Source organism: Astatotilapia calliptera, chromosome 7 (genome assembly GCF_964374335.1).
Source record: "Astatotilapia calliptera chromosome 7, fAstCal68.1, whole genome shotgun sequence".
NCBI lineage: Eukaryota > Metazoa > Chordata > Actinopteri > Cichliformes > Cichlidae > Astatotilapia > Astatotilapia calliptera.
Genome location: NC_137428.1, coordinates 17,870,411 through 17,897,666, shown reverse-complemented (window position 1 = coordinate 17,897,666; position 27,256 = coordinate 17,870,411). Strand labels below are relative to the sequence as shown.

The window sequence follows — 27,256 nt, the reverse complement described above, 5'->3', positions numbered from 1 at the left end:
AGAATGATATGTAGGGTTACAAAACTCGTGGAGCAAATTATTGATACAAATCGCCAACCTAGGCAAAAAGTTTCGCACCATTTCCTTTCAATTATATGGTAAACTCAGTCTGAAACATATGGCAGTTTTTCTTCTTTTTGGTTTTGCGGATTTGAGGTGTAACATTTCAATCCAGTGGCAAATCTTAATTCAACGTCAGTGCAAACACACGCCAGTTCTAAACAGCTGCTTGAGTTTTGAGGCTGGGGAGCTGTTGTTATTCATGCATAAACAAGAGTCGCTGCAACAAATAGAAGAAAAGCCTGAAAGAAGTGCAACGCTGTCTTCCACAGAGAAGAAGCAGAAAAGTTAGTTTGAAGAAGCGCAATAGGGAGAAGCAAAAGGAAAAGATGTGGTAGGGTAAAATTGCATCAGCTGTCCTGTCCTACATAAGAACAGTACATAATCAAGAAAGCAACTGACCCTGAACACAGCTTCTTTCTTTCCACTAAAACATCCCCACTCTCTAAATGGCCTTAGCTAACTCAACGTCTGCATCTCAGGCTGGTTATAAATGGCAATGCTACATGAACCGACCTTATATTGGAGCCAAGCAAGTGCCAGCAATTACGCCTGACTGCCTGAAGGGAGAGAGAGCCAACCTACTGACACCTTAGCCAGGATTACAAGTTGTTGTAGTGAATTAATTAGGGAATGGGTCCAGAAATATTTGTGTCCAGGTCTGTGGTGAAGCAGAGCAAACACACTTCCAAGTTACATGATTGGCTTTCTTTGTCACCCCACTATTCCAAATAACACATGCTGCCTGGCTTCAGCCTCGTCTCTCTTCCTTGAGCTGCCTTGTTTCAAAAAGTTTGCTTTTCTCGCCTCGTCCATAATTGTTCTTGACTGTCATCTGCACTGGCTTTATATAAGAGGAAATCACAAGCCCCACAATAAATTTCAGTCTTTTCGTACCTTTGGGTTTGTCCGATGTTTGTATGACAAGAGGGAACAGCCTCATCGAAGTCACAGTCTGCAGATAATCACGGTAGCGCCACCTACTGTAAGCACACTACACTGTTTTATGCATGCATCTTGCGTGTAGTCAACACAATTGCCTCATGCTTTAAAGTTAAGTGTAACTAAATAGTGTAGAAACTACATGATATGCAGAGAGGGTATATTCAATTGTTCATATCACGTTCGAGTGAAGAAAGTCAATAATATGTTAAATCTCGCGACAGAGCATGTGATTTCATCTCGCGCACTTCGGATCGTGGTTTGATCCTCGACTGCTCACAATCCGAAGCACGGACAGTCGAGCAGTCGCCTCTACTTTTTTCGGTATACCAAAAACAGGACATTGGGTGGTTGTTACATTTACAAAAGTCTAACTTGTAATTTGAACAAAAGTATTTCATGTTTCTATGGTGAACATAATGAAATCATGTAAGATCTGTATGAAATTCAGCTACTTAATTTGTTCTTATTCAGATAACATTATACAATCTAGTAAGAGCTGTTCAGGGTGTACCCCACCTCTTAACCTATCACTTAAGGTGTACCCACATGGAAAAGATATACATAAATCTTATAAAGTTAATATCTGTCTTGTGTGGAACTTGTATGAAAAGCATACAAGAGTGAAAACAGATATAAGATCCCTTGAAAAATTATATGAAACTTGCATGTTTTGGATACTTGGATACTGTTACGCCCCACTTAAGAACGAAGTGTCGACTGGAGTGAGGGGTAGCACAAAGTGAAAGGGAACACATGAACTACTGGAGAAATAGATGTCAGTATACAAGATTTATTGCCTAAAACTACTACAGTACGAAAACACAGGGAAGCTCTTTTCTTCAGGGTCTCCAAGGCCAGAACAATAAACAAAACACCCCCCTTTAGCTAGAAATCAAAACCAAGTACTCACTAACCAAAAACAAAATACAATGGCTGAGCTCCCTGTCTAACCAAACCAGGAGAAAACAGTTGAAACAAAAATGGCAGAGAACCCCTACCTGCTTCCACAATGACAAACTAATTATCACAATAAGGGCACACCTTCGCTCACAATAAAAGAAAGAAAAACCAAAGTTCACAGAGGGTAAGTTCTCACACACATACACACAAAGGCCCGCTGCCCAAAACTCTACAGCTCACAGCTCTGGCAAACATGGGGAAAATGGCAGGGGGTGTGGCAGTTTAGGACGGCAGACTATATGCCGTGGCTGACGAGCTGAAACACACCTCAGCTGCGGCTCATGAGGCAGACCTGCAACACAAGAAAAGGAGAAAAACAACTCTTCGACAGAGGGAGAGCCACTAGAGGTCAGCGACCGTAACAGATACTAAAACAATATATGAAAGTAATGAGAAAGCGGTCACTTTCATGAGTAAATCACATAAGCCTAGTAAGTAGAAGTAGGCCACATCTTATGCAAGTCTTTTATAAGTTTTTACTATTTCTTTTTCATATGGGTTATGCCCCAGCCCCACTGCAACCCAGATGATGATAAGAGGATGGTAGTTGTTGTAAATCCATTCAGCTTTTATGTTAACCAGACTCTAGACTTTGTTGAACGTTATGTAATAGAAGACAACATTTATTATTTAAGTGACCAAGTAGTATTGGGGTAAAAGTTAATGAATAGTCTTGGAATAAAATGACAAAATTGTGAAGGATTAAAATATTCCAAGAGCTCAACTTACTTCATCTAAACACGTTTCAATCACGTTTTATCAACACAACATGCACAGGTTTATTAAATATGAATGAGTTGTGTTGATTTAACTCAGTTGTTTAAGTTTCTGCCAAAGCAAAACAATTGTTTGCAACTAATGTCCACTATTGATTTAAGTAAATCCAACATGCTCTTTTTTTCTGTGCATGGGGAATGATCTTGCAGCTTAGTTTCACAAACTTTTTTAAAAGGGCCTCCAGGTTTCTGAATTATCTCCAGCAGGTATAGTTGCTCCACAACTTTAAGTATTTACATTAGTGGAATAAAAGGATTGACTTTAGGAAATAAGAATAAAGAGCTTCCTGTGCATTTAGACATGATTAATTCAGATGCTCAGATGAAGCAGGTCAGTTAAGAGGTTCAGTGTCCAGAAATAAACATTAACAACATTTCCTTTTTGACAAATGATGCTTAAACAGTAGCTACCGAGGAAGTACAAAGTCTGGATCGGTGAAAAAAAAAAAACATCCTCCATTAATGTCAAGTGTAGCACTGCCTACACAACTCCTACTCACCAGCCAAGAGAGATGGCTCAAAATCTACTCTATTGTTTATTGGAGGGGGGTTGCATTCAAGTATGATCCATAATTGGTTTATAGGCTTTTTTTTGTTTGTTTATTTCTTCTTTGTCATCACATACAAGCTCACAGGGACACGATGTTACTTGTGCACACACAGGGTTTTTTTCCACATATAGTTTTCACAGTCCAGTTGTTCCTCAGAGAACAAGAGAACTGTTGACAAGTTGGGCCACATTGCTTTTTCAAACATTGCTTTTTCAATAAAAGCCAGCTAGAATGGCAAAAATGACTGCTCATTTTTCCCAAGGAGCAATGAAAGACAAATTGTGAGCGTACTAACAGGACGGTCATCCTGAATTGAAACAGATGTGCCAGCAGACACAGCAGGAGGTACCAGCTCACCTTCCTCCTTCCGATAAACAAACAACCATCCAAACCATCAGCAATAACAACTTGTGAGACTTTCAGGTCTTTTCTTCTCTCCATGCACATAAATCAGATCATAGAGAAAAGGTCCACAGTTTTATCCGTCTCTTGATAAGAGACTGATTACCAGTGGTTACATACTTTAAATAATTTTAGAAAACACATGCACAACCACTTCACTTAAGTGCCATGTGCTCAAAAATATGAATATACTTGTCTCTATTTATCATTTGTTTTTCAATTTTTTCTTCATTTAACCTCTGAAAGTCTAAGACAAACAAACAATAAAAGCACCTTGCTGTAGGAAAATGAGCAACTGCTAGACCAGAGGGGTTTCCTATGACCCAAATTTAAAATAACTAGACTTTCTTTGTGTGAGCTAGCTCAACAAAAGCTAAAACACCAGCCAGAGACGATGGCTAGTACAATGGTTGCGGCAGATGGCCGCCCCTCCTTGAGCCTGGTTCTGCTGAAAGTTTCTTCCTGTTAAAAGAGAGTTTTTCCATCCCACTGTAACCAGAGTGCTCGCTCAAAGGGGCTCATGTAATTGTTGGGGTTTTCTCTGTTATCTCTGATTTATTGTAGGGTCTTTACCTTAGAATACATAGTGCCTTGAGGCAACTGTTGCTGTGATTTTGTGCTATATAAATCATACTGAATTGACTGAATTGAATTGAACAAAGCTTTCTGTGTGCTTACAGAGAAGGAGGCTTGCAACACCTCCCTTCTGCACAAAATGGACTGATCCAGTGCCACCTGGAGGAGAATTGGAGAGTTGAGATGTATCTGTAAAAATATATTACAGCAAAAACAGCTACAGAGTGCAACCACGGAATATTGCTATTCTGGTAAATTTATGAGTTGATGTCATTAATTTGAAGCACATAATTATGCAACCATAATAATGTCATGGTTGCACACCAGAGCTCCAAAACATTAAATTGTACCAGTGAAAAGCATGACACTCAAGAAGAGAATTTAGTTCTGATGTAAACCCATAATGAAGTTTTTTTTTTTAACAAATCAAGGTTAAATTCATCAATAAATACAAATATCTCTTAATATTAATCCATCTGCTCTTCTTTTTTTTTGAAATTCTGAAAGTATTAAAAAAAAATACAGACCTCCAGACTTCCACTACTTTTTTAACTGCATCAACTCTTTCATTGACATTCATGCTTCAACGACACTGTCATGGAAAGGTTTTTGTGTGATTGCGATGCTTTATCTTTCAAACCGAAGCTTCGGGTTATGTGTGGAAAACACGTTATCATGGTGAACTAGGCAGTTTAAAAAAGAACAACCCTTCTTCTGCACCCCTATATGAAGATTTGTGATGAAGAGTTTGAATCTACAAAGCATCTAGAAGCAACAGTGCTGGCTGCTATATTGTTTTGTGCACTCACCAGTCATGTTGTCACACCTCTTCAACTGCTCTTTACCACGATTTACAGAAGAAGAAGAAAAGAAAATATCTAATTAGTGGCAGTTCTCCAGGTTAAAATATCTTTTTTATGCTAGAGGTCAAAGCAAAATGGCCAGACTGCTTCAGGGTTATAGGAATGCAACAGTAACTGTGTTGCCATTTACATTTGAATGCCTTGTATTAGAGGTTCAAGCTGGTTAAGGTGGTGCAATGGTGTGAGGGAGACTTCTTGGCACACTTAACTACTAACTGAGCATTGTTTAAACATCATAGCTTACATAACTATTGTTGCTGACCATGTCCATTCTTTTTAATGATCATATTGTACTGATTTTCTAAAGGCTGCTTTCAGTTACCAGGGTTGTATCTGTCTGTTTTTGCCAAGCGTAGTGACCGTTCTTCAAAGATGCTTGAACACTGTCACACGTAGAAGATTTGTGATCGTTTTCTCACTTGTCAGAACTGTACATTACATTTTAACTGATGCCCCATAGTCACAAAATTGCTCAAGCCTAATGTATACCATGTGGAAAAAAAGAGCTGCACATACTTCACTTCTTTTCGCGAGCTTTGCACCAACACCGTGTGGTTTACACAGCAATTCTAGCCTTATGCCAGTAGTAGCTTCATATTGCTTAAGTGCCTTTAGTATGGCTTCATCTTTGAGTCTGTTGACAGCAAAAATGAGGAGTTGTCAAGAGTATCGTGACAGAGCTACAAATGACGCCTGTAAAGTTCTCCAAACCATGTGGGAATAAGACTAAAACGTTATTTATTTGTGTGCTTTCTTCATGTCTGTCACTTCTTTTTAAGTTGTGATTGGTGGCAGTGCACAGCTTTAAGTCACAGGCAGGCCCGTGACATTTATATGCTTGCATGGCATTTCTGAAAAGCTCTGAGAGGAGGTTCAATCACCGTCTCTGCATGTGGCCTTAACTTGTGGCCTTTGCTATGTAGCTTTGTATGAGCAGAAAAGAAGATGAAGCTTTCGATCACAAGTGGAGCCAATCCAGCAGCTCTAAATCTCTCTTACTGCTGCATTAGGGCAAAGGTACTTGTGTAGCCAGCAGCATGTAGACAGGCGGGATTTATTGCGCTCTACTCAAAAGGATGCATCTCTTCTTAAGTGCTTCTTCAGTAGTTTATGATGAATGCGTATTACCTTGTAATATCCCATTCCCAAGTCAGTTTCCATCTTTGAAACTTTAAACATTCTGCAAGCTTTGTGTGTAGTGGGATATGCAGAATTTGTTACATAAATCAAGGCTGCACTCCCAGTTTTTGGTATCTGAAACTATACCACATTCTAATTAGTCAGGACATGCAAAAGCAAGGTCTGAATGCAACACAGCCCAACTAATGTCACTAGTTTCACCTGAGTTTGTTTTCTCAGTTTGAGCAAAGATACAATCTTACCAGAATGTCCTTATTCCCTCTATGTTGTACTGCTCAAAAAAAAAAAAAAATTAAAGGAACACTGTTTAATCAGAGTATAGCATCAAGTCAGTTAAACTTCTGGGATATTGATCTGGTCAGTTAAGTAGCAGATGGGGTTATAAATCAGTTTCAGCTGCTTTGGCGTTAATTAAACTAATAAAAGGTACAGTAGAGGAGCAACAATAAGACAACCCCTAAACAGTAATGGTTTTACATGTAGAGACCACTGACTTTTTTCCTGCTAAGATTGGAACATTAATGTGTGCCATTACCAGAATGTTTGCTGTGTGTCCTAGCACAGTCTCAAAAGTAGGAGGATGAGGAAATTCCAAGAGAAGAAGATACTCTAGGAGAGCAGGACACAGCTATAGAAGGTCCTTTACCGATCAGGAAGGCCGATATCTGATTCTGGAGGACCAAAATGACCTCCAGCAGTGTTACGTTTCCCTAAAAGGGGTCCAGGCGATGAGGGGAAGTAACAAAAAGTGTCCGGGTCAGAAAAAGGAGACAGAGGCAAAATGGTTAAATTAAGGAGTTTTATTACGGTTTCTAATAAAACTTCGTTTTTAAGTGGGGTGTAACAAGCAGGAAACTGGTGTGAATATCTTACCAAACAAACAGGTGGCCCGAGGGCCTGGCATCCACTAGTGCCACTCCTCAGCATTGTAAAGTGCGATTGGTATTTGTCATTGAATTCCAGAATTGGCAGGCTCCACCACTGGCACCCTTTGCTCTTCACAGGTTCCCCCTGAGCACATGTGACAGATGTTTCTGGAGAAGCCATGGAGAACACTATGCTGCCTGTGACATCATTCAGCATGACCAGGTGGTGGTGAGTTTGATAGTCTGGGGAAGCAAATCCATGGAGGCACGCACAGACCTCTACAACATAGGCAACAGCGCCCTGACTGCCATTACGGATTAGGATAAAATTTTGAGCAGTCTAAAGACGCGATCATATGAAGAAGATATGTGGGTCTTGATACACTATAGCAACACTGGGAAACATAAACAAATGAAGCAAGCTAAAAGATGGGTCTTATTTATACGTCTGGAACTGGATATTATCCAAACTTTGTAAGACTCTTGTAAGAGTTTTATTCGGATGAGCTGGCAGGTTAAAAATCCATAACATGTAGGAGTTGTAGGTGCAGTGACTGTTCTCTCATGGCAATTCAATAGTAACCACAAACAAAACGGAGAACATCTACAAAAGAGGAAGTTAAATTTAAGACCTCGCTGTAAAGTTTCGTCAGATTAGATTCCAGCCAGAGTTGGCATGACATTTCCACCACTCAGCCTAAACACCTGTTTTTGCTTCCAATCTCTCAGTTTCGGCCATCACTCACTACACTGTTCACAGAAGAACATTTCAAACTGAAATTATTGATTTAAAACCATTTCATATTCTTTTTGCCAATACACCATGGTGGAAGGCCTCTGTAGCAACGAGTCGTTTTTATCGGATTGCTAAGCGCCGCTATTGATGCAGGAGTAATAAATGCTAATCTTCTGCCATTATTGATCTACTCAGTCAGCCAGTAATATGTAAAATACATGAGGGAGCAACACAGCATGGCCATAAATATATGCAAATCCAATGTGGCCAAGCATGTGTCATCTGGGTTAGATTTAAGCATATATCTGCTATCCGACTGGAGCACTCCTTATCTTTAACACCCAGAGTGAAACACACTCATCTGTGACACTGGACTTTCATGGACATACAAATATCAATGCACACAAGCCCAATGAATATGTGATCTACTGTCTCTCGATGCTCCTGTTCATTTGAAAAACATGCTTTATTACATAACTGTGGCACAATGGAAGGTAACACTTCACAAAGAACCAGTGTGAATGTGCCACTTCTCATTCAAAAAAGCACTTTGTGGCTTCAGGATGGACACAGCACATGGGGAACCAATGCTGTGTGTGTAATCAAGTGACCTATTTAGACCTAATGGTTCACTGTAATGTCGTAGGTATTTTATATTGATGGAAATGTTATGTAAATGATGTGAGGTGCAAAGTGTAAATAACATAAAATGGATGGTTACATTTTTATATCTACAAACGCGTCTCAAAAAAAGTAAAACGGTGAGAAAAGTTTGTTTATCTTCAAAAATTTGATTAAAAAACAAAGTTCGCATAATCTGGATTCACTGCATGTAAAGTGAAACATTTCAAACTTTCATGTTTTATTTTCAATAGTTATGATGTATAGCTGATGAGAATATGAAATCCAGTATCTCAAGTTATTAATAGTTCTAACAATCAATTAAAACACTAATACAATACAGAAATGTCCAACTTTTGAAACATATGTTCATTTACAAATTCTGTACTTGTTCTTAGGTCATTTAATATAAATCGAAGTGATTGGATCGTGTCACTGCTGAGGTGTTATTAAAGCCCAGGCTGCTTTGACAGTGGCCTCCAGCTTGTCTGCTTTTGGGTCAGGTGTTTCCCATCTTCCTCGTGACAATATCTCACTGGGTTCCAGTCGGGCGAGTTGGCTGGCCTGTCGAGCAGGGTAATAGAATGATCTGTAAATCATTTGGCAAAGCTTTTGGCACTGTGGGGAGATGCTACGTTCTGTTGAAAAAGGAAGTCAGCATCTCCATAAAACTTGTGAGCAACGAAGTGCTCTGAAATCTCCTATGTTGATGTCACATTTGATATAACACAGTGGACCAGCCACCAACAACAGCAGCATGTCAGACTGCAGAGATTTATGCTGAACTCGAGACACCTTGAATTAAATCCCTCTACACTCATCCTACAGACTCTAGTTCCTTGATTTCCAACTGAGATGTGTCTGTAGAAATCTGTAAAAGACTGCCTACAAGTGCTGACAGGGTGAGGAAATAGTCTTCCTGTGGTGCTGTAGGACGCCCACTTCAAGGCCTGTCTCTGACTTGGCCTTCAATTTGGAGACGGTACTAGGGCTCTGGTCATAATAATGCTGAGACACCAGCTTGAAGTTGCCCTGTGGCACAGGATCTAGTCTGCTGTATTTGTTTTTCCTTCTGTGATGAAATATTGTTTTCGTGTTGGGTGGCTGTTTCTTTGAGTGCTGCTTGACTAAAACTCCATATGTAAATCCATATATTCTCCACTACCCAGATTTTTTACCAGGAGATAGCAGTACTCACTCTTCTAACTTTGTCTATTATGACATAGTGTGCACAAAGTTATTTATGCATGCAAATTATCAAAGTATGTTATTTATACTCAAAAGAACCTAGCAAAATTAGCCTAACTTGCTAACTTTCCCTAGGGTATGCCATAAGGCTTGTTTATGTGTTGAATGATGATTTTTCTTTTTTCCTGATACTAGTAAAGTTTGATAAGTATGTGGTTAATGGTTAATTATCAGCAAGTAATGTATTGGTTGCTGATACTTAGACTTTGCTAGTTTTCTTTTACATGTAACAGTGTATGTGTGGGAGCTTGTACTATAACTTCTGGTTAATATGGCTTTTGAAGAAAAAAAACAATTATCTGTTTTCCCACAAAAAGATAAGAGCCTTCTGCCAGGTTGTATCTGTGTTGTGCATTGTCACAGTTCCTTCAGTCTCTTCATGTATTCCCAGAATGATTCAGTGATGTTGTTATCAGTGTTTTGTGTGGACCATACCATCTGTTACAAGGATGCTTGTGCTTATTAGTTTGGGATTGTTAGCATGCAGCAGAATGATTTTTTGAATAAATTGGATTCCTTCCTGGTTGTGTTGTGATGGGTAACAATCTAAAGTAATCATTCTCAGAACCAAACCACGTCTCCAACTCCTTTTGGAGAAATACGGGTCCAAATCTGCCAGGAAGTGCTTCACTGTTGCCTGCAGACATTCATTCTTGTGGCATTCACCAGGTGACAAACAAATTGTTTTCTTTCAGAGCCGCAACTGTGTTGAACTCAATTTCATTAAAGTAACACTGAGAAAGGATGATCACACTGAGGGTCACAGGGGGGTTAATTTGATAGAAAAAGTCAAATGTTCACAGTTATGTTACTGCGTGTTGCAAATAATCTTCTCATATACAGTTTGGTTCACGTGGCCCTCGACAAGTCACCAAAAGTAAACAAGCTGCTGTGGCACATGTGAAAGCCAGCTCACAAAAGCCCGATATGTCAGATACAGGTAGGTAGTGTGAGGCATTTAGTAACCAGCACCATGCAGTACTGCAAATTTTTGATTAGATCCAATACCAAGTACATACAGGGCCGATATTGCTAATACTTTTAACCTATAAAGTCAGCTTATGTAGGGGATGGTTTACACATTTATCAGCTTTCTTATGTATCTTGAAACTGGGCTTTTTGAACCACTGGAATGTAAATGCCTGTCTCTAAAGTACTTTGGCTCAACTTCTGTTGTTTAAAATTACTAGAGACTATAAAAATAGATGTTATAGTCAACAATAAAGGTCCTATCCTGCTTGTATTACTCTGATACAAATACCAGCATTGGTCTCGATATTATGGATAATTTGGATCAATCCACCCACCTCTACCATGCAGCCTGGCCCTCTCTAGAACCTGGCTGGACATAAAAACCCACAAACACCGAATCTGCATTTCCCCATCTCTGAACGACCTGCCAGACTCATCCTTTTCCTCTACTATAATGAAACTTGTCATTACAGCTCCATCACTTTGAGGTTTGGTGCAGAGACAATTTTTGGCCTCTTTTTAGTTGAGCAGCTCACATAAAGCCTCCGCACGCTGCACAAGACTCCATATCTCTGCTGGTGTTAGGATTCGAAATGACAACACAGAGAATCTGAGATCATCTTGTGGAAAATGGATTCACGGGATTCACTTTACACTCAGGAAAAAGAGGGAAAAAAAGTCCAGGTTTACTTTTTATCTTAAAATCGTCTGTTTTCCTGTATTGTGTCAGTCTGTGTTAACGAGCTGGTACTTCTGAGGTGCGGCCATCTGTTCAGTTTGTGACTGAGCTGCTTTTTTCCAAAAGGGATCACCACAGCAGTTACAGCCACATGTTTGAGTTGGCAGATTTTTACACCAGATGCCCTTCCTGAAACAACCCCACAGGAATTTTTGTGCCCTGCTGGGACTGAACCGGGGAGCGTTGAGTTTAACAGGTGACTGGGTAAACCTCTACACTAGAGGAGCCACTGACAGTTTTGGCTTTGACACATGTTAGATTCACACTCACTGGACCAAACATGTGCTACCATTTTTATTGACTCATTTGGGGGAATGCCTTGCCAGTCTATCAAAAAGACACTTTATTTGGTTCATATTGTATGGTTCTTATATAATTATGTCCTCATGCAGTAGACATCCTATGACTATAGAGTTTTTTGTGTGTGTATCAATTATTTTAATTTGGGCTGTGTTTTGTGTTTCCGAAGCATGAATTTTTAAAAATACTACCCAGTTGGTGTTTCCCATCCACAGACACCACTGTCTCTTGTCCCAATGTTGGACAGATTTTTACTTTCACTGTTACGAACTGCTGCTGGTGACAGAAGCCTTTTTCTGCAAGTGAGAGGGTCACTCTAACCCCAGCAGGTGAAGAACAGGCTAATGTGCCACTACACAGAGTTCCCTGAGGCCACAGAGTAGAGCAAGGACTCCGGTCGCCCGCTGCTCTTCAGGAAGGAAAGGAGTCAATCTGTTGAATGACAGACACACTGAAGAGACAGTTAATTACTGTTCTTTTATTTTTTACAAAATATATATTGATTGTGGATGCACCTCGTGTTGCACTTGTGCTTATGTACTACAGTATACTCCTCTGAGGAAAATGCAGTATGTGCATGTCAGCTGAGGCTTTCACCTGAGGAAGCAGTGCTGTACTGACTGACAGCAGAATACGTACCCGTCATAAGCCTGGAAAAAATCAGGCGGGCCATAAAAAAAAAATTATATCAGTGAGTTGGCCTTGGATCTGTCTGTATACACAAAGTCAGTAGGTTGTCTTGAAGATCTTTTTTAGAAATGTGGTGCACTTTTATAGCTTTGAAAAGGATGTGTGGGCCTTTTATTTCTGTCCTTATTTTCTGTTGGGTTACATACTGAAAAGCAGTGTTTAGGAGATTTAAACTGTTAGTCTTAAACACTTGGAGCACTTCCGCTTCACACGAGCTCTGCCTTACCCTCGTTGCTCAGTTGAAGGAAATGAAGGTAGACACACTTAGCAATGTCCTATCACTCAGAAGACTTCCTTCACTTTGATCTTCTCTGCCATTCTGTCTCTGTATCATAATTTAATCAGCACCGGGATTAGAAACCTGTCTCTTAAGAAGCTCTGGCTAATGGAAAACTATCTTTGACCTGGCCTGTCCACTGACTGTAAGCTGATCACGCAGTTGCCATATGCTGAAAGTGTATCTCTGTGTATGTTTGCACATTAATTTGTTTGTGCACTCGGGACTTACTCTCTAATTGCATACTTATGAGGCTATCTGGGATATGAGAGACACAACCATAAACCAGTAGGCAGTGTACACAAGCTCTAATTACACAATATTGCAACTGAGATTATTAAAAAATGAAATGCTAAAAACTTGTCATTGCATCGCAGTGCATTGAATATTCTCGTGACTCAGCATGACTGTAGAGTATTTGACAGCACTCTCTCAGTTTTACATTTCAAAGAGCAACAATGATAACCTCCAGTTTCAAGGATGCTACCTGGAAGCATAAACACATTTTTTTGTGTAAAAGAAACAAGACAGACCTCTGGCTTTTTCTTTTAAGTAAACTGAGACTTAGGTGTTTTTGTAATTACTTTTTAAATCAATTTTGCCTTTATAGATACTGCATGTTATATAGTTAGGTCCATAAGTATTTGTATGACTTTATTATTGCCTCTGTACAACACCACAGTAAATTTTAAAGGTGCTGTAGGGCCACTGAAACATGAAGGCGGAGGAGACGAGAACTTGAATTTGACTGCCATGGAGGGATATTTTAATTCGTTTCTGCAGACATTTCTATAATTATATGAATCATGATACCTACGTTGTATCTTCAGAGATGGGGTCCCTTTCACCAAAGAAGCAAAAACAAGAAGAAAAGAGACGAGCCACCGGCATCTTAATAAATTCCTCTTTACCTCAAGCCTCATCTCCTGAACTGAAATCAGGGCTCTAACACACAAAAACATGCATACATGTTTATTTATTACTTATTGTTAGAAATACTTATTGTCAGTAGATTAGACATGTGACCCTCCTGTCCGGCGATTATTCACTAAGTTCAACAAAGTTACGTCCACTTCCAGGACAGTTTCACAGCAAAAAGCAACTAACAGAGACTAACAACAGCTAACAGAGGCTAACAACAGCTGTCAGAGGCTAACAAAAGCTAACAGAGACTAGCAACAGCAAAAAGCAACAGCAAAAACAGCAAAAAGCAACAGCAAAAACAGCAGTTTTACTGTCAGAAAAGTTCAGTCTATAGTCAACAGCTCACAAGTGAGCTGTTTTTTTCTAGAGAAAACAAACTAAAACTAACGAAAATATATCAGTACTACTGCCACCACTGTAGCTATGATTATGCACTTTTATTAGGAAGGGTAAGAAGACCAGTAGGTTTAATAAAAATATTGCATTCACTGTTTGGGAATTAGACATTTTTATACATAGTTCCCCATTTTTGGAGGCTAAAAAGTCCTTAGACGACTGACTAACAAGCAGTTTTATAGCCTTGTGAGGAGATTAAGCAGATAAAACAAGTTTTTGAACTTATTTTCTGTAGCTTTTCACTCAAACTATCAATAAAAGTTTAAAGATCTGTTGATGCGAGTAACGTAGGCTTTCATTAGGCTGAAAGGTTGCAAATAAACCTGAAAAATAGCAAAAACATCAGATGTGGCTATATCAACAACCTAGTATGTTCTTAAAAAGAAAGGAATACACTGGCAAGACAACTACATGATCAAGATTCTTTTCTTGGTCAAGAAAAACCCGTCTAACTAACATGAGAGGAGATCCGTTAGTTCATGAATGAAAATGCAGAGTTTACAACTAGAACAGGAAGGCAAGATTAGGCTTTGCTTGTCATGTTTCGGCTGTGTGGCAGGCAGGAGAGGACCCAAACGCAAACTCACGGGGACAGAACTTGAACTCAAAAACACAGCTTTATTGCTGGGAAAACAGAACACAAGCAATACAAAACTAAACTGGAAAAAGCTAATTATAATGCATACCAGGAGACACGGGGAGAATCACACACAGCATGAGGGAGAACGCGACACAGGACTGAGGGAGACGCAGACATAAATACACAGAGGGTTAGCGAGGGAAGTGGGAGCACACGGGGAACACAGGTGACACTGATAATCATAACAAGACACGGCAGGAGTGAACGCAACACTGACGGGAGACGGGCAAAGTAAAACAGGATGTACAGAGGTTCAGACAGGAGGAGAGAGCACGGGGAGAACACAGACATAACAGGCTGGGGAAAACGTGGAATAAAACACAAGGAGAGACGAGGGCTCACAAATACACAGAGGGGCACACAGGGTGTAAGAGTCACAAGGGGAAAACACTTAGGGAACAACGTAACAGGGCAACCCAGGAAGCATGGCCTAAATAAGGAACAAAATACAAAAATACATGAAACTAAGAATACTGGGCCAACATGGCCCAGGATCATGACATTGCTGGGAAACCACTAAAAGAGCCTGTCCAGGTCTGTGAGAAAAAAAATTAAACTGTTGTACAAATGAACTGATATGATTGAAATGATTAATAAAACCCATTCAAGATTAAGTGACACCAGAATGATGGGATGAGAAAAGTGTTGAGAACTAAAAGAGCATTAAACATGAAGAAGGGAATGTTTTGTTATGGACATGTATGGCTGCCAGTGGAACTGGGTCACCAGTGTTTACTGATGACTTGACTGCTGCTAGAAGAAGCAGGATGAATTCTAAAATGTACAGAGCTACACTCTCTGCTGAGATTCAACCAAATGCAGTGAAACTGATCGAAAGGTGCTTCACAGTGCAAACGGATAATGACCCAGAGCATACTGCAAAACCAACACGAGAGAGATTGTTTTGCGTGAATCCTCTAAAGCAGGGGTGGGCAACTCCAGGCCTCAAGGGCCGGTGTCCTGCAGGTTTTAGATGTGTCCTTGATCCAACACAGCTGATTCAAATGGCTAAATGACCTCCTCAACATGCCTTGCAGTTCTCCAGAGGCCTGGTAATGAACTAATCATTTGATTCAGGTGTGCTGACCCAGAGCGATATCTAAAACCTGCAGGACACCGGCCCTCAAGGCCTGGAATTGCCCAACCCTGCTCTAAAGGAAGAGGACACAGTGTGTTGAGTGATGCAACAACATTTATTACACAGCATCCCTGCATGTAGCTACCTGGTTTGGTGAAAGCGTGGGAATATACAGTAACATTGGAGTAGCACACCCTGACCCATATGCTGCATTCACTTGCCTCTGGCTGACATTCACACAACACAGCAGGTGATTGTTACTATCAGTGAAATGTTGTGGTGGATGCTAGCCATGCAGTGTGCAGGGAGTACAGCTGAGAAGCTTAAGTGTTTTTTTTTTTTTTACATTTTAATCACTCAAGTGAAGTCGAATAAAGGTCTTTCAATGTGCTCAGTGTTGATTGACGTAGTGTAACGGTAATACAGAGTGTGGGGCTTGATGAATATGCAGTGCCTTTCTGAGATTTATGTCAGATGCTAGAGAATCCAATTTACGCATGTCTCAGTTTCTTTTTTAATGGGTTCTTTCTTCACCTGACATCCACAGAATGATTGAAGTGAAAAAAAAGTGGAGAGCGTGCGGTAGTCATTACCTCTCCGGTGGCATTTGTGATTAAGGAGAGTTTGGACGTTTGCTCAGCAAAACAGTTATTTGGACAAGTTCTTCTCCCAGAGATGTGGGGCCCATTAAATCTGAATCCTCCTCTTTTCAGCTTAATTCATCACTTTTTAAAGAATATAATTATGATGTCTTATTCTACTCTATTATCAAGAGCACAAATACTAAATACACAATGCCTCTTCTGCGCCTTTATAATTGATATCTTTCTTTGTTGCTGTGCTTTGTCTCTTCTTTCCCTCTTCAGACACGCGGTGTCCGCTGAGACACCGGATGGCACGTGGTCATTCCTATGAAGAGCGAAGTGTGTGGAACCCAAAGTACTGTGTGGTTGCTGACTGTCAGATGCTGCTTCTGAATGAAGAGGAGGTGGTGAGAGCAGACTTTACAGTCCAGTCTCTTGTCTGTCATCTTTCTGTGTCGCTATTGTTTTTCTTCTTCTTCCTTTTTTCCCCCTCTTTACAAATTTATTTTCTTACATTAATTTGTCTCCACATAGATTTATTGCATCTCCAAATTTGCAAGTTTTTTTAGAATGTTCGGGCAAACCAAACATTCTAAGTGAAACCTGAAGTAACACATTTAAATTCATCTTTGTGCAGGGTCTGTAAGTAGCTGGGTGAGCTGGCTCTTTGCCTCCATTGTTTTTATTAGTGTCACGCCGGATTATGCAAGTCTCGGTAAGATTAGAGGTCCGGTTCAGCAGAAATCAGGAGTCAACACGCTAATCTCAATTGCACTGTCCACTCAGCAATAACCTGTCCTTGTGAAGCAACTTTTTGTAAGCCTGTAATCAAAGTGTCCACATACCCACAACAAAGCACATTTAATGGTTTTTAAGCTGCTTTGGTGTCTTCATCACATTCAATGCATACATCCCTAGATGTAGCAGGGATTGGACAATATACTGCCAAAAGTATTCACTCGTCTGCCTTCACACAAATAGGAACTTGAGTGACAGCCCATCGTTAATCCACAGGGTTTAATATAATGTCAGCTCACCCTTTGTAGCTAATATAGCTTCAACTTTTCTGGGAAGGCTTTCCACAAGGTTTAGGAGTGTTTATGGGAATTTTTAACCATTCTTCCATAAGCGCACATGTGAGGACAGACACTAATGTTGTCCTTGTTGACCATGAAGGAGAGGTCAGACGTCAAATTATACATGATGTTTTAAAATTTTATAGAGTACTTTCTATATGTTGACAATACACACCACACTTGTAAGAATCATAGTTTCCCCACTTTCCGCTCCCACAAAGTTTTATCAGAATTCACTCAAAATCTTTTAAGCTATCATGTTTACAGACAGAGAGAATGACACGCACACAAATGCTACGTAAAACATAACCTCCTTGGCAGAGATAATATTGTAATATTCAAGGCCTGTGATACTACCGACCTACGCAGCCAGTTTAATATTAATGGTAAAAAAACACTACTGTCTAATTGTTTGCTCAAAGTAAATGATTATTTACACAGAGTAACATGTTTTCAATAATTTATTATGATCAGACTGACCTTACAATGCATGGATTTGCGTGTGTGTGCATGTGTGTGTGTGTGTGTTTTGCAGTACCAGATTGAGCCACAGTGCGGCTCGGCTCACTTTCTGTATAAAGCAGCTATAGATAAAATGATATGATGATTACAGTTGAGGCTGAGGCTGATTCAAGCCTGCAATGAATGGCACAAAAAAATCACATTATATAAGACCCCTTTTAAATGAATAAATACTGGAATAAATTACTCAAACTGGGACTTCTGAAAAAGTAATTGAATATACAGGATGCTCAGAACATCTCCTTTGTCCTCATAGAGCTGTCTTTTACTGCAGTGGTGTCTTAGGGATAATGTTGCCAGGCAGCTCATGTTTCAGTTTCAACAGATGTTTTGATCTAAGAGCCAGCAGCAGCAGCCTGCAACATCCCCTATCGAAGGGACTACAGGAACCTTTGCATTAACTTTTAAAATAGTGATGGCCAAACGCACAAAAACAAGGCATGGCTATTGGATTTACCAAACCTTTTAATATAACAGTGTGGCTACCGAAACTGGGAAGAACAGCATGGCTTCAGTGTTTCTTTGTATGCAATTACCCGGCTATGCCACACTGAAACAGAGCAATAATTGCAGGGAGGAGTAATTTCAATCGACCCACTGGCAGTCTTTCCTCCACAGTGCTTTTTGTTTCTCAACAACAAAAGGACAACAGCTTTTAAATGCATCCATCTAGAGACCCAGCCTTGAAAAGGTTATCTCTTAGCACGGCTGGATTTCTGTCATGTCAGCAACCCGTAACGGTGTGATGACCTGGCTCTGACAGCTAAACAAGCTCACCTCTAGTGAACAAGCAATCATAAATTCAGGGTCAAACCATTATATACACTTAATGGACATTTATGTAATGGCAACTATTTTAGTAACATTTTCTTCTGAGGTGAGGATTATACTTAGTCACAAAGTGAGTGGTTTGACTAAATAACAAGAAGACAATAGCTTAATTAATGCTCATTTAGCATGCATTCCTGTAGAGATTGCTCTTTGTATGAGTATTTTATGATGTTTATGTGCAGATGCATGTAATGATGTTGATAGATCTGGAAAGAACTGGAAAGCAAGAAAAAAAAAAAGCAGTTCAGTCTGTTATTATTGACACTCTACACACAAATGTACTGGACTACATGTTGCACTTAGAGGAGATGCTCTGTCATGGAAACCCAGGCTACGAAGCTCTTGGCACACTACTATTCATGCTGATGTTAATGCCAGAGAAAACTGGAACTGCAGCTGCTAAGTCAGCAGAGCATCTGGGACTTAAAAGCACTATGCTCCTGAGCATTTGCTAACCCACACTCTGTAACTTTATGGAGTTTCTGTGGTTGTTAAACATTTATACATTGCAATAATACTGCTTACAGCTGATCGCGGAGTATCCTATTATAGTGCCACACCTAAACAGAATGACCTGTTCTTTTACAAATGTTTGTAAAAGCAGACTGCATAGCTCGATGCTTGATTTTTAGTCACCTGCGTCAATGGGACTGAGCACTTGAATTCAAAAATTAGAAGGCGTAGCCCATATAATGTGTCTGCTAAATGTGATAGATATACAACAAGCAGGTTCTGTCCACATATTAATTACTTTTCATAGCATTCATCAACATTGTTTCAGGCCTCTGTTTTTCAACATTGATATGGTGGTTTGTTCAGACTGTGGATGTCCTATTTGTCTTTTGGCCACTATGGCGGCCCTGAAAGGTCAAACATGCTGCAACTTAAGAAAACAACAGCAAATAGAAAAAAATGTAAATGCTACAAAAGCAAAAAATAAATAAATACAAAAGACGTTGAATAAAACAAAATCTCATAAAACACCACGCAAGTGTATTTGGCGAAAAGATAATGTGGAATGATAACTATGGAGGTGACAGAAATAAAAATGTGCAAATGATTGCACAGAGAGAGAAAGGTACATGTTTGCTATTAGCCGTTTAATATTAGCTTGTCACTTTAGCAGCTCTACTGTCACGTTGTTGTCACCCCACAAACACTTCACCTGTATTTTGTAAGTTTTTGGTATTTTTTATGAGCCTTTGCTCTGTTTTGTGTGTGTGTGTGTGTGTGTGTGTGTGTGTGTGTGTGTGTGTGTGTGTGTGTGTGTGTGTGTGTGTGCTTTTTATTCTTTGTTGCATTCAGTTAGCTTTAGCCAAGCATTATGCTACTAAAAACTATTGTTAGCAAATCAACATCAGCAATGTAAATTTGGCTAAAAGCTAAATCTAACTTGATAATGTATTCAATATATTATCAGTTGAAATACTTAACATTTTTATATTTTATATGAACAAAAGAAGCACTGCATGATGTTCTTTGGGCATACAGGGTTACATATACGTTCAGCTCAGACCAGCATGGTCCAGCATGGTATTTAGCTGGTCAGGCCTACAATCGTGATGTGTGCCCTGATACTGAAGCTCAGTCAGAGGTGAGCAAGTGGAAAAACAAAGCAATTCAAATTGAAGGAATGAAAAAAAACTATCCAGTTTCTTCATTCTCCGTGTTCAAAAATAAAAAGTGACATAAGAAGATTAGAAGAAAACATGACTTCAACCTCAGTAAAAGGTTTACAGCTCCATTTATTGTGGGCTTGTCTTTTTTTTAAAGTAAATTAAGTCTTAAGCTGTAATTGTGCTGTATAATTTTTCTGTGTTCATCCTTTAGCTTTGCTACCAAAGTAAAAAAAAAATGTGGAAGTGAAAAGAAAAAAAGTAATCAATGCGTAGAAGTACAGCGAGACTCAGTCTTTGAACAAAAGTTTTGATTGCTTTCTTTGCTGTGATGATGTTTGCTGTAGGGCTTTTGGTAAATACTCGCTTTTCTTTATTGTTTTTGTTTCTGACTTTTCGTTTCATCTTTTGTCGTATTCTGTTTTTCTGTCTTGTTCGGTTCACTTAATCTCTGCTTTCATCAGTCCTGTCTTTTTACGCCTGTTCCTCTTCCTTATTTGTGCGTTGCAAACCGTTAAGAGAAAGATGTGAAAAACATAGCGTGACGACAGCCGATGCTCGCGTAATCCATGCAAGTCCTTTGTGATTTGTAAAGCCAATTTGTTTCTTCCTTAACACATGACAAATTAGAAACAAACAGCAGGCAAAAAGAGGCAAAGCTGAGTGGATACCAGTCTTAAATTTGTCAGGCGTTTAAAATTTTTGAGGGCTGCACTGCGAACTGTAGGTGATAAAACTGAAATGAAGATGTGATATCTGAAGGTTTTCTACAGTCTATACTATCCAAGCTTGTTGTGAAGCCTTCCTTGGGTCTATAGAGCACACTGTGATCCACTCAGTCATTACACTAAATCTGCACAATGATTGCACTGTGCTCATAAAGACATGGGCACGGTCAGTAATAGTACAGCTGTGATGCTTTCCATTTCTCTCCATTTCACAGGAATTGCACCCAGTGTGGTCTTCTGCAGCAGAAGCGTATTCAGAGATGCTCTTCTGCATACCTTTGTTGTAGAGAGTGGTTATTTGAGTTAACTGTTGCCATTCTATCAGCTTGAAACAGTCTTGCCATTCTCCTCTGGCACCAACACGACATTTCCAGCCAGAGAACTGCTGCTTACTGGACATTTAGTCTTTTCTGGACTATTCCCTATGAACTCTAGAGATGGTTGTGTGGGAAAATACCAGCAGATAAGCAGTTTGTCAAATACTCAGACCAGCCTTCACGCCACATTCGGTCACTTTTCTTCCCCATTCTGATCATCAGTTTAAACTTCAGCAGGTTGCCTTGACCGTGTCTACATACCTAAATCCACAGAGTTGCTGCCTAAATGCATGTAACTGGTCAATTAGACATTTGCATTACCAAGCGATCAAACAGGTGTACCTATAGAAGTGGCTGTGAGTGTATAATTCTAAGCTGCACAGTACTGCCCATAAAAGGGGTTCTCAATTAATAACAATGAGAACTTTTATACTGGTATAAAAAATAGTTTTAAAAAAAAAGCCCAAGACACAAATTCAACAAGTTAGCATGGTTTTGTCAGGGGGGGGGGGGGGGGGGGGGGGGTTACGGCTGTAACCAAATCAGTGCTCGCAGTGCTTTATTAGCATTTCTTACACTGATTTCCCTGTTTAATCAGGTGACCTTTTATGCTTCTGTGCCATCACTAGCCATTAGCTACGAGATCTGTAATTGAATTTTGTCAAGAACCGAAGTTCAACACACAAGCTGGACCCAGGAGCAGAACACACACACAGCGGTACGAGAGAAAAAATAAACTTTATTATAACTGAGAGTGTCCCGGGAGAGTAGAAGGGAGAAAACGCACGGAACCAGAGAAACCGAGGGACCGGGAGAAGAATCGCGCAGGAAACGCCGAGAGCGGGACCGTGGGAGGCTGAAACAGAAAAAGAAAAAAGGATTATTGGGGTGCGGGTAAACCGGCAGCATACGAGGGGAGGTAGTGTACGCGTCTTACGATGATAGCGGGGCCAAGGGAACCGGAGGGAGGGGTGAGGGTCCGTGGGGAGAAGCTCCAGAAAGGGCGAGGCGGCTGGGGTTGATCGTGATCCAAATTCTGGACAGGCAGGTGGACAGGCTGGTGACTCAAAACACGCCGAGCAGTGATCGCTGAAGGACGATTACGGACTGGTGTGGAGCAGCAGGCTGGGCAGGATTAAATGGTCCACCTGGTGATCGCCTGGGATGGGATGCAGGTGTGGAGTCAGCGGCCACGCCCACGGGAGTGGGCATCCCATCAGCACCTCAGACGCCGGGCCACGGACCATGACAGAATTTACTCAATTGACTGGGGGGGAAAAATACCTCAATTGGGAGAGTGCGTTTCAGGTTAAGACCTTAATAGAGCAAAGGAAGCACAGGTTATGTAAAATCGCATCTCTAGTCTTTCAATATTTTAGGCATCCGAATGCAGAGTACGCTCACTCTTCAGATAAATTATTACACTGTCACTGAGCTTGAAAAATTAATAGCTTGATGAGAGGGTGATTAAGATGATTTAAATAATTGATTATCACAACAAAGCCGCAGATTTTACTCCAGTCGCTGCTTAAAACCGGTGTTCTAGAATCTGCAGTACTGTAGCACAAGTAAGACTGCAGACTGTGTCAGAGAAACGTGCTTCAAGTTACAGCCAATATTGCAAAGTCATTATTGCCACCAGACACTATCACTGATGCTGTCAGTTCGAGCTGTCCTTAAAACTCGAGTCCCACGAGGCAAAGAGAGGGAGAGACTCAGAGAGGAACTCGGAGAGAGAAAGAGAGATAAACAGATGGACATGAAACACGGGAACAGAAAAGCAGACAGACAGGGTGCTGCATTGAGTTGAGAGGTGTGAGGATGTTCGATAAGCTATTATCACTCCACTTCGAGGACAACAGGTCCTTTCTGTCTCTCTTGTTTTCTTTTTCTTCCCACAGCTCACCACTTTTCTCACCGCAACCATTCTTTTCTTCCTTTGTCTGACTAATTGTTTGGAGCCAAACATTTGGTATGCAAGCAGTCGGATGATATGATCAGACACTGACTGATGTGCCACTAATGCCTGCTCTGTTTTAGTCAATGACTTCTAATTTATCAGGACTGCTACAGCTATTGTGTGCTGATGACTTAGCACGACATTAAAGATGGTGACCAGAATATCCACAACAACAGATAAGGAGACTCAGTGACGCCTGTCTGTGTAATTCATTAGTTTTTTGGTTTTGTTTTTTAACACCACCATTTATTTAACCATTCTTCTGTGTTATCTACTTTGCGCTTTTTATTTTATTGATTTTTTTTCACTTGAATTTATTGAGGATTGTATCTGTCTTGAATTATTTGCTCTGCCTCTGTGTCCCCTTGAATCACTCTTATTCTCAGCTAGATGCATTTCTTGTTTTTGCAGCAGAGGCGCTCTGCGTCATCCAGGGGACATCTCCTGCGTCGCACCATCAGCGTCCCGGTGGAAACACAGTTTCCAGAATTCCACAGCCAGCTGTCCACCGAGAGCGGTGAGTTGCCCGAGGATACACACATATGCTTTCATAAACATGCACTTATTAGTAATACTCCTGTTGCTTTCTAAAAGGCATTCACTTAAAGTAGAGTGATTGATAATTCTGTTAATATGTTAAGAATAGAGACTTTTGATGAGGTTTTTTTTATTTAGATTCAGTCCTCTGTCTCCAAAGCTGCAGAATTTTGGTGCTCAACTTATCTTGAGAAGTGCTTTCTTTGTGATATAAACAGTCGCATAACTAAATGAGGCAACTGGGTCTTGTGCTGCTTACATGCCTGGGTGAGACTTAGAAAATTCTTTTCTTCCACTGTATATCCACTAGATGGAGAGCTTGCTGCTTTGTAGCACTTCTCTGCACTTGTGCCGTCTCATGTTAACGGCTAAGAGAGATAGGGAAAAATTCTTTCCAAGTGCTGCAGTTACACTGGACTTTTTCCTCTTGCTTTTATGACAATGTGATAATAGTGTGTTGAATTCTTTTTTAAAGGTACATGTGTAGACAGTCGTGTCACTGAAAGCTGTCAGAGTCTGTGGTTGTGTTGCGATCAGTCCAAATGAGACGCCACTATCAGCTTTCCAACCGATGCTGTGCCGGTGTGGAGCCAGCTCTGCTATGGTGCTTTTGGATGACAAGCTCCGACTCCATGATTGCTGCACATGCTTTATGCTCAAGTTTTTAGTTTATCTGTTTTAGTCTATCTGTTTTAGTTTTAGGGAAAGATTTAGAGATGTGTATTTTTACAAGTATTTACAACGACATCACAGTTACAAGATTGTGAGCAAGGGATGAGACCTCAAGAGACTGTTGCATATGCATTTTTGAGAGTTCCCTTCTTGAAGGTGAACTGATTTTATTATTTATTTATTTATTACACTTATTACTGAAATACACGTTTTAAAAAAAACTTTGAAAAAAACTTTTGCAGATTGCACTCACACGCTGGTGCACCCTGTTTAGTAAATCTGGCTGGTGTTTAAGGCTTGGTTGATTTGGAGTGGAATTTGCAGCTTTAACCAACCATCACCATCAGAGGGCGCCATTTAGCTCATTTTAACATCTAACTACTTTCCCAGACTAAGTCAGTTTTACATGGGCAAGGGTGGGCTGCAGATGAGTGCAGATGAGTCAACATGTTGTCATTTTAGTAGTGAGTGGCTCTGGTTTACTTGTTTTATCAGCTTTTATGGATTTGTTTGGAAATTTGCCAATATCTCCACTTGGCTGATAGGAAACCTGCAACTGTTTGCATGTAGTAACTGTGCTCTCACATGTGTGTTGTGTTGTTCGAGTAGTATTGCTCACATTCTTTACTTTTTATAGTGGGACTGCATCAAATGTACACCCTAAACACCTGAAGCTTGTCTCCGTATCTATTGCGGACCTTTGTTTTTCCTCTGAAGAGATTATTCTATTTACATTACATTTTGTTTTGGTGAATATTACCTTGTTTATTTCCATCTTCTTTTTTTACCGCAGCTACTATGAGAGCACTGTTTCTTTCAGCATGCACTTGCTTTTATTTGTAGCAGCATTTCTTCTAAGCACTGAGTCACAAACAAAAATCTGGGTAGTTTTTCTTGCCGTGAGGTTTTTGAGAGAGTCTATTTCTATGTTTGTGAGTGAGTGTGTATTTCTGCTTATTTGGAATAAATGTGGCTGCTGTCTGTCAGCTTGTGAGCTGATACATATAGCTGGTACATATAGATTGAACCCAATTAGTGTGCTAAATATAAGCTTATGCTTATTTTTGTTAGGGGTCATAGAAACGACTGCACTGTTAAACCATCACTAGTGGAAACAACTTTAAAAAAGTACAAAAAAAAAGCATGAATTACAAATGTTTTCATTTATTTTGTATTCTCAGCTAAAATGTCTTAAATATTTGACATTTTTCTTCCTTCTTGCATTCTGTTATTGACTCATATCGTTTACTTTACCGCCGAAGTAAGGCCGCATTATTGTTAGAATAAAGAGAGCTAGATAATGTGACAAGCAGAAAGGTCTTTCTGTCTGTCTCAATGTTACGGCCACATTCATTCTAAATGAGCTGACAGCCCAGAATGCCATACACATATAATATTTTCTTCTGCAACATGTGTTTCCCATTTTTTTGCCATCCATTCCGATTGATTCGAGCGATGACATGAAAATGGGAAATCAGCAGAAGACACTTGATTACACGGCATCTCTGTGATTAGGTTGATTTTGTTTGGGAAGAGATGGAGGCTAAACGAATAAATAGTCTGTCGACTTCTCCCATAGTTACAGGGTACCTTTGCAACTTTGCCAGTGACAATCACAAACATTTTCCATGATGATTATGTAACACAGTTTCAGAACTGCTGATTCGCATTTCCATAGTCACCATAATCTATTCTGAGTGTTAGGTAGAATACATTACAATACATTAATACTATATTAATGCAGCAGTTATTATATCAGAAGTTAAAATGTAGCCTCATTCTTTATAGTCTTCTTTTACCTTGAGTATGTAGGCAAATTCATCTTGTTATTCTTTAATAGAATTGCCATAATACACACAATTTGACTGTAAAGATAACTTGATACAGTTGGATCTATCCATTTTGAATGCAGACTGGAGCCTATCCTCGCTGTCACAGAGGCCAGTTACACCTTACACAATTATTCACACTTATATTCAATTTAGAGTCATCAGTTAACCTAACATGCATGTGTTTGGATTGTACTGCAGAGAGCTTAAGCAGGCATGACTTGCAAACTCCACACAGAAAGTGAGCAGTTTCCAACTGTGAGCACAAACCACAACACCATGCTAGCTGAAACAATGTCATAGCCAATATTTTTTTGTTTATATGCTGTCAAGTGTTTTGTAGTTTTTACATATTTGATTTAAGTTTAAGTGATTCCTCTGATGATTAGTGGATATCACTTATTAGACTTATTATAAAGTCTTTAATAAGACTCCAGATGCTCTTTCTAGCAGTAGAAATAGTTATGTACATGTCATTACCAGTACTGACTTAATATACAATAAAGTTATTATTGCATGTTGTTGATCTGCGTACATGTGAGCGCCTGACTTTTTGTAGCTTGCGAGTTAATATTAAGAGTGTAAACTAGGGGTATCCAACTCCAGGCTTCAAGGGTATCAAGATGTGTCCTTAAAAGGCTAAATGACCTCCTCAACATGTCTTGAGGTTGTCCAGAGGCCTGGTAATGAACTAATCATTTGATTCAGGTGTGTTGACCCAGGATGCTATCTAAAACCTGCAGGACACCGGTCCTTGAGGCCTGGAGTTGGACACCCCTGGTGTAAGTGTATAATTTAAATATAGATTGGTAATGGCGTGGCAT

At 39.9% G+C, this 27,256-nt stretch overlaps 1 protein-coding gene and 1 long non-coding RNA gene across 2 annotated transcripts; one reads left to right on the top strand and one right to left on the bottom strand.

Annotated features, from left to right (window-relative positions):
* The first annotated feature begins 15,754 nt into the window (after positions 1–15,754).
* Positions 15,755–25,059, top strand: LOC145429979 (ras/Rap GTPase-activating protein SynGAP). Its single transcript, XM_080304159.1, has 2 exons — positions 15,755–16,748; positions 23,785–25,059. Exons 1-2 carry the CDS (start codon positions 16,653–16,655, stop codon positions 23,983–23,985), a joined length of 297 nt encoding a protein of 98 aa, XP_080160285.1. The 5' UTR covers positions 15,755–16,652; the 3' UTR covers positions 23,986–25,059.
* LOC145429981 (uncharacterized) lies at positions 22,154–23,327 on the bottom strand. The gene is made up of 2 exons (XR_013910343.1): positions 22,372–23,327; positions 22,154–22,290 (listed from the first exon to the last, which is right to left on the bottom strand). It is a non-coding gene; the product is annotated as an uncharacterized LOC145429981 (long non-coding RNA).
* Positions 25,060–27,256: the final 2,197 nt, after the last annotated feature.